Here is a 12,237-nt window from a genome sequence, read left to right as displayed (position 1 = left end):
CGATGCATCCGCCACTCCTACACGGAGCCCACGTTCGCCTCTGTGCACAGGTTTTTATTTCATCAATTATATAGTTCATACCCTTTAACTCTTCAACCATATAGAGTAGAGCTATAAAGCTTCTGCTTTATTTTGAGTTTACATTGGCAAAATGGCTGCAGTGGAATTATCCAGCAATACCTTGAGATTTGATAATCTACTCCCATCTTTTTTCCAGCCTGGTGAAATCCTGAACAGTACTGGCTTAGTTCACTTAAATTTCTACTAAACACAGCATAGAGTTTCCTACATGTTTTGAAAGGGGCTGTACTTACTTGTTATTATCGACTCTGTCTTCATTGTAGCCTGGGGAGAAGATGGATGACCCGGGACCAATCTCCTCATCTTCGCTGGTTGCTAGGCAGGTGATGAGGAACTTTGCTGGCCTGGAGGATGCAGATAAGAGCGCCAGGGATGCAATGATGAACTTTAGCTACTACCTGACCATTGGGAATATGGATGAAGCCTTCAAAGCCATCAAACTCATCAAGAGGTGATATTACAGATACCCTTCCATTAGTGGTTTGACACAAAATGTCTACATCAACGATGGTGTAAGAAACAAATTTGTCTTTAATCTCGGCTACAACTCAATAGTTGGTTACAATGGAGGAAGCCTCTAATAAAATGTGCTTATGTATATACCGGTATATATATTTATATACATATAGATATACCCACTTCACTTAACTTTAAGGGTACTGTTATACATTTATGATCAAAAATATAAACTAAGTAGAGAATTTTATTGATTGATTGTTGGTTCAAATGATGTATGTAACCAAGCAGACTTTCACTTATGTCTTCATCTCCTATATGCCTTGCCAACTGAAACACTCCCTCTTTTTCAAACCAGTTACAAAAAAAACAACTTATAAACATAGGTAAAAATCTATAAGGCAGTAATTCCAGTGGTTTTGATGATTTTACTCCAAACTCCTTTACCTTATATTATCAAAATGTTTTTTTGCATATTTGCAATCTGTTAAAGCACTAGCTGCCATGTACCCAGTAAATTAAAAATATCTGAATTAATTCCAGTATATAAAAAAGGTGATCCACATGATTTTACGAGCTATCGGCCAATATTGATCCTGCCCTGTTTCTCAAAGATAGATTATATAATTTCGTAGAACAAATTAATATCTTATATTAGGGTCACTTCAGATTTAGAACCAACTGGGAGAAAACCTCTTCCTCAGCTTTTGCCATGCTGAGTCTTGTCTGTAGCTCAAGCTTACTCCTTCTCTGCTTCAGCTTAAACTCCTCCAGTTCAAGAGCTTGTTGTTGATGGAGAGCTGCTGCCTGGGCTGCCAAGGCCGCTCTCTTCACCATTGCTTTGACTCTAGCTCTGGAGGTACTGCTTGTGCTGCTCTTGCCAGTCTGGCTTGCTGAATCCCCGGGTTTGACGGACTCTTGATGGGACATATCGCTCATGTTGACTTAAAGCACTGTTGTTGAACTTAATGTAGCGTATAACCAACCAATCGGACTGACTGCACTTCAATAAATAGCGACAATTTCAAGCATGATGCGATACCGTTCACAAAAGGCGGTTCAACCTGAAATTTAATCAGAATTAAACAATCATACATAATATGTCAATTTTAAACTGTTTACAAACAATCTTGCATCAAATTAGTTGTATGATTAATGCATGTTTACTGAAATTACATATTATACTGTTCCAAAATGAAATATCAATGCCCTAAAGATTATGTTCCATTTCCTTAGCATCATAATAAATGAATAATACATTTATGATACCCTAATATGGCTGCTTGAGTTTCCTTAGTTCACTGTTGTATTTGTGTGCATGATAAAACAATAACCCTTTTGGCTCTACACATATTACCCTAAATTCCTCTTTATATACATGTCTACAGTTACCAGAATTTATCTTCATTCTGTCACTTTATACAACTGCCTCTTATATATAAATGATATTAAAATAACACAACCCGGTCTGTACAACAGACTATCCCCATAGCGCTCACACATGCACCGTATTATGTAACTGCACGTGTAATGCATCATAAAAGTTACTGTGCGTACGAATCACTTTCATAACAAATTTTATACATCAATTATCTGAAAACTATGAACTGTATAAAACCAACACCCAACTCAAACTGACGGCTAGTTATCAATTATCAACATCATATGTTCAAATTATACTCACAACATTGGGCTTGTCTGGAAATACTAAATATTGATCGCAATCAGAAGGATGACTTTTCCCAAAATTGAGAATCATTTGCAGCTAAATTGTTACGCCCCCACTCGGCAGACCAAAAATTCAACCAAAAAAATATCGCTTCTGACGTCATACTCCGATCGTCAACTGAAACAAAAAATGTCCTCACAAAACAGAGATTAGTATCTTACACAACTATTCATCAAAAACAGCATTAATATGAATTCAGGACAGAACGATTAATTACTTATGATAATAAACATGCAGTCAGAGATTTTGTGGACCTTTCCTAAGCATTTGATTCTCTTTATCTTTCTATTCTATTGAACAAGTAGCAGTATTACTATCTCAAAAATGGTATCTGTTTTAATAGTGCTTGTTCAGACAAAATATATAATTTTTGTATTGATTCATATCACAGTGAATCTGTATGGGAGAACATGGCAAAGATGTGCGTGAAGACCAGACGGCTGGACGTGGCCCGAGTGTGTCTTGGTAACATGGGCCATGCCAGGGGTGCCCGAGCCCTCAGAGAGGCAGAGAATGAACCTGAGCTAGATGCCAGGGTGGCCATGCTTGCAGTTCAGCTTGGTCTACTTGTGAGTAATGTTTTGGCTTCATTGAGAGAGAGAGAGAGAGAGAGAGAGAGAGAGTTGATCATAAGCAATGGTTTATTATTTGATTTCATGTATTATGTTCACTCTCTCTTGATGTAAAGTAAATATATAAGATGTGATGTACCTTTTGACATGTGATTTACTTGATGTGAAATCACTCCTAAGTACATGTAAACCAATGAGCAATATATGTGAGATAACCATGACAAATAAATACTCTCCTATTTGCATAGACAAAAAGTCTGTAGAAACATGAGCGCTATACAAGAACCCACTATTATTATTATTATTATATCTGTTACTAGTGAGGATCAAAATAAACATCTTACAATTCAAGTTATGGGACTAAATTTTATTTTCCTATGTTTAATTATTTTTCAGGAGGATGCTGAGAGACTGTATAAGAACTGTGGACGCTACGACCTTCTTAATGCATTCTATCAGGCTAGTGGACAGTGGGGAAAGGTAGGACACAGTAACAGTTTAGAATTATGTTTGAGAAGAAAGATATTTTTCAAGTTTAAACCAAAGAATTGCAATATATGATGTGAAATCACTCCTACCAGTGGCTCTATTTTCACCCTAAAGTTTTCCACACACAGTACAGTTTTTTTTTAAATGATTAATCTAATCTTTACATAAATTTACTATTACCCTGAATGATTAAAGGAAAATACAAACCATAATAGTAAATATACTCTCATAGAAACCAGACAAATCAGAGAAGCAGACTTATGAAAGTTTGAATATAATTGGACATAAAATAAAAAAGTTATGAATTTTTGAAAATTGTAATCACTATGCGTATAGGAATTTCAAAGTGGCTGATCAGGTAATATCATTGTAATGCAATGAATGCCACACATCTTTCCCATTTGTTCTATCTTACTGAATGACTAAAATGTAATTTTTTTTCAAAATGTATGAATCAGGTGGGCCTTTTCTTTTTAGAGGACCTATAAGAATATGCTATCCATGATATACTTTGAGTAACGCCCCAAGCTCTTAGGGTAAAATAAAAATAAGGATATCTTTGTACACGACAAACTGGAAAGTTATCCATGCAAATGTCTTTTCACTAATCAAATTGTCATATTGATTGATTAGGCCATGGAGACAGCTGAGCTGAATGATCGCATCCATTTGAGGACCACTTACTACCACTATGCCAAGCATCTTGAAGCAAAGGGAGACATCAATGGAGCTATTCCAAAGTACGTCTGAAATTTTTTAAATGAAGTTGTAAATATGTAGAATTTTTTCTAAACATTTTTTGGGGTGCCTAATGATTGACAAATATAAAATGTTATTGGCATTCATTCTGTACTGTATTGAGATCCTTTGGTTCATATTTTTGTTTTATTAAGTTTGAAGTACTTTTAGTACATTAAAATATGACCTAATCAAATGTAATAAAGTTCTTTCAAACATGCTGTTACTATTTCCTATTCCTCAGCTATGAGAAGTCTGATACCCATCGCTTTGAGGTTCCCAGAATGCTGTTTGATGAGCCACAGGCCTTAGAGGCGTACATTATGAAGACAAAAGACAGGTATGTAGCTCAAATCTGGTATATTCCGGATGCCAACTCCTACACAATTACCCATCTAAAATGCCTGGGCTCTGGTGAAGAGCCATGTTAGCTATCTCGTTATTATGTTATTTACTATGTTGAAGATGAAGTTGAGTTCTGGTCATGCGATTGCATTGTGAAAGAAACGGTGTGGAATCGACCAGAAAGGTTGATCATCTAGCATATAAGAATTTGTATGTATTGCAAGGTTCTGGAATCATCAAAATGATAAGAAATTTGACCAAGTCTTGGTAAAGTTACAAACACTGTACACGGAAAGATGTATATATGACTACATGAACATGTGGCGTAAAAATCCGTCCTTGGATTTTAACGATGTTACATGACATATTTAGAATATGAAGGCATTTGAAGAGCCATGCTTTTCAGGGAACATGTCTTATCTGATTTTCTTCCACACTTGCATAATAAGAATGGTAACGCTCACAAATTATTGTTCACCTCTTCCCAGAACTCAACCTTCTCTTTAAGTTAGTCATTTTAGTAGTTATAAGATGTGTAAATTTTCTCTGTGTTGATTCCTTTTATGTGATTATATTTCTCGTCATTATCCTTGTACAGCGCATAGAGAAACTTATGTTTATTATGCGCTTTATAGATGTTGTATTATTATTATTATTACTTTCGATTGGTACAGTAGTTTTTGTAATTTTGGACCGAGAGTTCAAGAACGGAATGCACACTTGCCTGTTTTCATTTTTTTTTCAGGAGGGGAATAACAGCCCATACACAATCATCAATTTGAATATGAAGAATTGCTCCGGGCTTTCTTTTGTCAAAGATATATCATTCAAGTATGAGTTGCAATAGGGTTTAATGTTGGGTTTAGGGTTAGGGGAGGTATGATGTAATGTCTTGGGTTGAAGATAGGAAGACAGTTAGTGTAGGATATTTTGTACAGCAACTGTCTCTGAATCATGTGTCATGGAGCCCCTCAACATTGCTATTGGTATTCATTGTGTAACGTTTGCATCCATACAGAGCCCTGAGGAAGTGGTGGGCACAGTACATGGAGAGTACTGGAGAGATGGAGACAGCCTTGCAGTTCTATGAGGCAGCCCAGGACTACCTGTCCCTAGTCAGGGTCTACTGCTACTGTGGTAATCTAGATAAGGTATAGAATGTTTGGATACATTGAGGGCTGACTAGGATGTATTTGTAGGAAATAAAGTCAATGGCCTAATGAAAGAGGGTGAAGAAGCTCTTAAAGAAATATGTCTTGTTGATTGATCATGGTATGTTAACCAGCTGTGACTCAAGAATTAAAAGAGTTGCAGCAAGTTACAAGGGAAAGTAAGTTTTTATATACCTTGAGGGGTACATGCATGTTCAGGGATTTGTTTGAATTAATTTTTGTATAAATTGAGAAAAGGAGAAAGGTCATATGGACATGCCCTATCATAGAGCGCAGAGGAGGAGTAAAGGAAGTGTGATATTTTGTTGGCCTTGCACTGTTATAGAGCAGCCAATTGTTCAAGAGATTTCAGGCTTGAAACCAAGACATAATGCTTGTACTTGTGGTAGATTCATTAGTCCTCAATTAAGTAGTCCTTTGGATCAGATGTTAACTTATTCATTTTTGTCTTTTCCTTGTTGATATCTTTGCAGGCTGCCGAGATTGCAAATGAAACAGGTGATAGAGCAGCATGTTACCATCTAGCAAGACAGCATGAAAATCAGGTGAATATTATTCATGATTTTCATGATAAACAAATCCTCACTTGTGCACCATAAGGTCAAAAATACATTCTTCAAGGAGATATTGCACAATTGTATGAATCAACATCGACACGGTTTATATTTTGGAAGCCCATAACAAATTAAGACTGGGAAATGTGATTTCTTAAAGATACAGGCCTACAAGAATAACGATCATACTATTACCCTCATTATTGTTTCAAGAACTTCTAAAATTTATCAGGGCCTGTTGCATAAAACTTATCATTAATGTTAACTTTGCCATCGATATTAACTACCATGGCAAAAACACTCAACAGCCAATCACATCAAGTTTTCCATGGAAGTTTAAGCATTTAAGGCAAAGTTACCATCAATGGTAAGTTTTATGCAATTGGACGGGCCAGCTGAATGTTTTCGGGTATGATGGTAACCCTCTGTGTTTGACCTCTCTTCCTTTTATGAATATTGTGTTTGAAATGTAATATTCCTTGCTTCATTTACAGGATAACATCAAAGAATCCATCCATTTCTTCACCAGAGCCCAGGCATACAGCCAAGCTATCAGGTTATGTAAGGTGGGAATTATCAGTGTCATATTGCATTTGTCAACATTTTAGAAGCAATATCAAGGTTGTAACTCCATAGATACATTTACATGTACTATGGTGTCATTCTGAAACCATTTTTTTAATGATTTTGTGTATGTCCATGGTCTACAAATGCTCAAAAAAACTTCAATTACATGCGTCTGAACATTATACAGATATTGACGGGCAGGGGGTGTTACAGGGATGCCAACCGTTAAGGTTTCGACGTATTTATTCCAGTTTTATTGCTCTTGTTACGGCGTTACGGTAAACAACCAAAAGGTTACGGGAACTGATAAAGAAGTACATTTTAGCATTAGTAGGTCCATGATTATTGCGTATGCCGGCTATATACACATAGCCTCCGTACACGGCGCTGCATGTCACGCACACATTTACTCAAAAGTTCACTGACTTTGACTACACTGGATGGGCACTTTCGCCCTCTACACACTTATTGTGCACATGATCCGTCCGCCGCCATCTTCTTTAATTCCGAAACATCGCAGCCGCCGTCATTATTGTTCTGATACTGATACTGATGGTGGATGATCGTGTGCGCAGTGATTCAACAGGCGCATTTCAAGTGCGGTACGGTGCGTGATGTTCATGAACACCGGGCCTAGCGGCCTGGGCTGGTACTGGTGGGACGGTGTGCGTGTGGTGTGCATTAGTGTGTAGGATACGAGTTCTGCCATTTTGACTGTGGATTTGACCAAGGTTTTTTCTTCCTGAATATTATCATGGATTCACTGAAAAGAGCGAGTATCTATGACTACAAACAGATTTTTACAAACATTTTGATGCACATCTTTATTTTGAACTATAAAATGGTAGGTTCGAAATGCAGTAAGAGTGATTGGGTGTTTGTATACGTTTTACACGAAAAATATGCTGCGTTGTCTTGCGTTCCGGAAAGATCCCCATTTGTTACGGACCAAAATTTAAATTTTTTTTTTTTTTTTTTCAGAGACAAAATTTTAGAAAAAAATTGTGTGAAAAAAAATTCTTTCGAGATAATTCAACAAAAAATCATCTCTTTTTTGAAAAAAATTATTTAAAAAAACTTTTTGGGGGAAAACAAATTTGGAAAAAAAAAAGACGAGGGGGAAAAAAATTGACCCTCGGTATTGGTGTAATTTGTGTAATTGGTCTCATACAGTCCTCAAGAGGGCGACATTGCATTGCTCAAAAATACATTCATTTCACCAGCTGGTTAATATAACACTGGAAAGTGACCGGCCAGGAAAATATAACAATTAAGACCCTCGCAATTGATATCATGTGACAAGCTCTGGACCAATCACATCTCGGTATCTGTCTGAGCTATCTAATATAAATATATACAGTATGTTATGTTAGAAAATATAAAGTAGAAGCAAAAGAGGCAGACAGAAAAAAGAGTAGGAGGGGGGATGGAGAGAGAAAATAAGAGTCGTACATTAAAATCTATCAATGATCATTTGTTTTATTACAGGAACATGATATGGAAGACCAACTGATGAACCTAGCTTTGATGAGCAGCAAGGAAGACATGATAGAAGCAGCCCGATACTATGAACAGAACCCCAACACTCATGATAAAGCTGTCATGCTGTTCCACAAGGTAAGACCTCATAGTGTACACTTCATTGGCAATATTGAGTTTAAGAATGCTAACATGATATGAAGCTGAAGAGCTGCATAGTCAGGAAATGCCATATAAAATGACTGTGTCCAGATCACCTGGAAATCTTGATATTGCAAAATTTCTAGATTTTGAGCTAGAGCAAGTATAGTTTAGAAAAAGAAGAACAAAAAAAAGTTGGTGAAATGTACCAAGGGAAAAAACAACAACTATGAAACCATGAATCCCACATCTACTTGTACGTTCCCTGACTACCTTTGTAAATGTAATGACAAAATCAACCATCCTTTTTGAGATACATCCAGCTGTCTTCTACGACCAAGTTTGTTCTGACTACATTATAACAAAGTTTAAACAAAATTTGAAAGTGAGATCTTCTCCAAATGAACTTTGTGGGTGACACATTGTTGATTTTAAGACAGAATGCCCAATTATTACTTTGTACTGCCTCATAGACTTACATGTATGAGCTAAGACTTTTCAACATCCTTTTCCTCTCTTGCATCCAGGGTGGACATTTCTCTAAGGCTCTTGAGCTTGCCTTTGAGAGCCAGCAATTCGGCGCCCTACAGCTCATCTCTGAGGACCTGGATGAAAGAACAGACCCTGTGCTACTCAACCGATGTGCCCAGTTCTTCATGGAGCACGGCCAGTATAACAAAGCTGTTGATCTACTGGTTGTCGCTGGAAAGGTAAATCAACTGGAAAACATACATTTCCATTCACCGCAGTCAAAACCTGTGTATAGATATTATTTAGAAAAAACTTGATCTATATTGATTTTTTGTTTGTTAAATGTTGATATGATTTTTGGCTTGTAGATACAAATTACACTTTGATTGGTTATTATGTGTGGTTTAAATTCTTCCCATGGTTTTATTTTGTATATCAATGTTAGACCATATGTAGAGGTGTTGTGGTCTAGTGGATACGTCATCGTAGTGTGGATCACATGGTCTGTGGTTCGAGTCCGGCCATTGCACTAATATCCTTTAATCTATATTTGCCACACTCGACCAAGGTGATGTACCTGGCAAGAATAAATTCCTTGAAATGCCAGAGTGCCATAATGGCAGCCATGCTAAAACTGGGATAATAATTGTAGGGTGCCAGGAGTGTCAAGTCAGACAGACATGAACGCTATACAAGAGCCTCTGTTATTATGTAATTGACCAATAATATATTCTATGTCATGGACTCTTCTACCCGAATAGTAACCGACAAACTGATTCATGCATCTGTTAACCCTATCTAGCCTCTACATTTTTCGCGATAATTTTTTAACGCCGAAGAATCATGCGATGAAATTTTATGACTTTTTTCTTTCGAGTCTTGCGCATCTTTTGAAATAATTTTTCGAAAGTTGGTCCCACCGTTACAAAGTCATGTGACATTTTGTCTTTGCATGTCAGCTCAAAAATTGCCAATTTTTCGTGATTTGTGTAGGTGCAAATTTTTGTGGCGGTCGGCCGTTCAACAGCCTAGATCATGGGGGGGGGGGGGGGCTTAGAAGCCCCCTCCCTCCCCCCGGGTTATGCAGTTTCAAAATAGCTCGGGCTATATAGGGTTAAGTTACTGTTTCAAGAATTTGAATGAAAGGGGCATTCATCAGCTTTTACTCATGGGCAAGTTCAATGATTTTCAAGAAAGTCTAATGTAAACTACATATACATGTACGTAAATCAAGTACATCTGTGAGTTTGTCTATTGTTTATCATATAATCTGTTGAGAGCCAGAAAGGCATTAAACTCTGCCGTATGGCAGCCGTGCTAAAGCCAGGGTAATAATCGGAAGCGTCAGGAGGGTCAAATCTGACTGACATGAGCGCTAAACAAGAACCCATAATTATTATTATTATTATAAATATCTATGTGGTTTGAGAATTTTATCAGGATTTTTTTAATGTTAGAGGGAGGGTACAGTAGAAGGAATATAATACCGGTAAGTAACATTTCATACAACAATTTTGATTTTTTTTTTTTTTTTTTTCATCAACCTTCAACAATGTTACCGGTTCACTTTAAGGTTCTCTACATACGATATTTATCTCAGCGATGTAAATATTTTATTAATGTATCCCTTGTTAATATATTTAGTATAATTTCCTTGAATAATGGTAATGTATGTGCTTCATAGAAAGCAAACTCTGTTGAATCCCATTTCTATCAATATTCTTTTTACCAATAGTATTTTGAGGCCTTGGAGCTGTGCCAGGACCACAATGTGAGCATCACAGAGCGCCTTGCTGAGAAGATGACCCTCTCCAAGGATGATAGCCAGGGTGACATGAGGCTGAAGCTCCTAGAGAAGGTTGCTGACCTCTGCTTCCTCCAGGGCTCCTACCACCTGGCAACAAAGAAGTACACTCAGGCTGGCAACAAGGTCAAGGTGAGTGCTAAAGGTCATCATTGTAAATTGGAAACTTGCCCTGGAAGATCTGGGACAATCTATATCAGTATGTGGTGATGAGCAAGAAATTGTTTAGATTAATGTGTTCTAAACCTGTTCATCCAGGGGCAACCTGAAATATATTGTTGGGCAAATATAATGGAAACTCTTCATAATGAGGACATTAGAACATGAAATTACTTTGTTATATGTAAGGTATCTTGTTTTATTATCCCCCTCGCCGACGAAGTCGGAGAGGATATAATAACGCTGCCGTCCGTCCTTCCTTCCGCCCGTGCGTGCATGCGTAAAAAATTGGTTTCCGAAAAGTATGTAGGTCAAAGGTCATAGCTCAATAAATATGCGAATCTGGTTTCCATTCGATAACTTGAGTAATGTTTGACAGATTTTAATGAAATATGATATGAAAGTTCATGGTATCAAAACACAGCCTAAGTTCGATTTTGGAGTATGTAGGTCAAAGGTCATAGCTCATTAAATATGCGAATCTGGTTTCCATTTGATAACTTGAGTAATGTTTGACGAATTTTAATGAAATTTGATATGAAGGTACATGGTATCAAAATACATGTACAGCCTAAGTTCGATTTTTGAGTATGTAGGTCAAAGGTGAAAGGTCAAAGCTCATTAAATATGCAAAAACACCTAATTATATATGTGAAAATGTGGTTAACTTCCTTGCCTAGTAATATAATAGTATAGTCCAATGGAGGTAACTTGTTCTGATGTATATACATGTAGGCCATTTGTACCCTGCGAGGGGGTGCTACGCTTTGCGTTGACTTGTATTAGGGTAAAAAAGAAAAGAATATAAAGAGCTGAGATCAGTGAAATTACCTTGTTATATCAGCAATCTCTATATTGAGTTTCTACTGTACATTACACCAACCTATTTTCTAGTTGGAAAAATTCATGCAAATCAAGATGTCACAAGAGTTATTCAGAGCTGCCCGGAATTGTCCTTTTTTTTCTCAAAATTATGGTAGTACGTTTTTTTCTTCATAAAATGCCTTTTTTTTTTGGTACACATACCGCACACAGAGCTGCCAACTAGTACAGATTTTCTTTAATTTGTACAGATATTAATAAACCTTACGGAAGTATGGAATGTTGTCTCAAATTACAAATTACATGACCACCAAAAAAAGCCTCATCTCTTTGCAGTATGACAGCCATCCAACACTTGCTGAGAAAGACAAAAAAGTATTAAGTATTCTCTTAATAGAACGGGAGTGAGTAAAATCACCCTCCAAAAAGGCTAGGTATAAGTTTTACAACATTTTTTCTCCTTGGCGTCCACGCAGTGATGTAGTGCCGTTTTTTTAGATTCATAGCGCCGCATAGGAAATTACTGATTTCCTGTTCCGGAGGTTCGCAACTCTGCGTACGTCGACCAAATGCCCTAAAATTGTGATTACTACTTCAATAGAAAATTAAGGTGAAGACATAATTAAAGAGAATAGGGAAAGAAAGAGGAAAGACAGAT

General features: G+C 36.9%; 1 protein-coding gene and 1 long non-coding RNA gene across 3 annotated transcripts in view; one reads left to right on the top strand and one right to left on the bottom strand.

The window, feature by feature from the left end:
• Nucleotides 1–12,237, top strand: part of LOC589151 (intraflagellar transport protein 140 homolog) — a 60,408-nt gene that overhangs the window by 40,847 nt on the left and 7,324 nt on the right. For both annotated transcript variants that reach the window (XM_030984506.1, XM_030984505.1), the window contains 11 exons: nt 345–532; nt 2,658–2,835; nt 3,235–3,318; nt 3,961–4,067; nt 4,310–4,405; nt 5,429–5,561; nt 6,056–6,127; nt 6,631–6,702; nt 8,192–8,320; nt 8,851–9,033; nt 10,530–10,730. In XM_030984506.1, coding sequence (XP_030840366.1) covers nt 345–532; nt 2,658–2,835; nt 3,235–3,318; nt 3,961–4,067; nt 4,310–4,405; nt 5,429–5,561; nt 6,056–6,127; nt 6,631–6,702; nt 8,192–8,320; nt 8,851–9,033; nt 10,530–10,730 — 1,443 coding nt within the window. The remainder of the gene's footprint in view (nt 1–344; nt 533–2,657; nt 2,836–3,234; nt 3,319–3,960; nt 4,068–4,309; nt 4,406–5,428; nt 5,562–6,055; nt 6,128–6,630; nt 6,703–8,191; nt 8,321–8,850; nt 9,034–10,529; nt 10,731–12,237) is intronic.
• On the bottom strand, nt 1,333–2,431 carry LOC115923552. Its single transcript, XR_004063962.1, has 2 exons — nt 2,222–2,431; nt 1,333–1,601 (listed from the first exon to the last, which is right to left on the bottom strand). It is a non-coding gene; the product is annotated as an uncharacterized LOC115923552 (long non-coding RNA).

Source organism: Strongylocentrotus purpuratus, unplaced genomic scaffold, assembly GCF_000002235.5.
Source record: "Strongylocentrotus purpuratus isolate Spur 01 unplaced genomic scaffold, Spur_5.0 spur5_scaffold_14, whole genome shotgun sequence".
Classification (NCBI taxonomy): domain Eukaryota; kingdom Metazoa; phylum Echinodermata; class Echinoidea; order Camarodonta; family Strongylocentrotidae; genus Strongylocentrotus; species Strongylocentrotus purpuratus.
The sequence above is the reverse complement of the archived record's forward strand: the minus strand, read 5'-3'. Positions and strand labels throughout refer to the sequence as shown.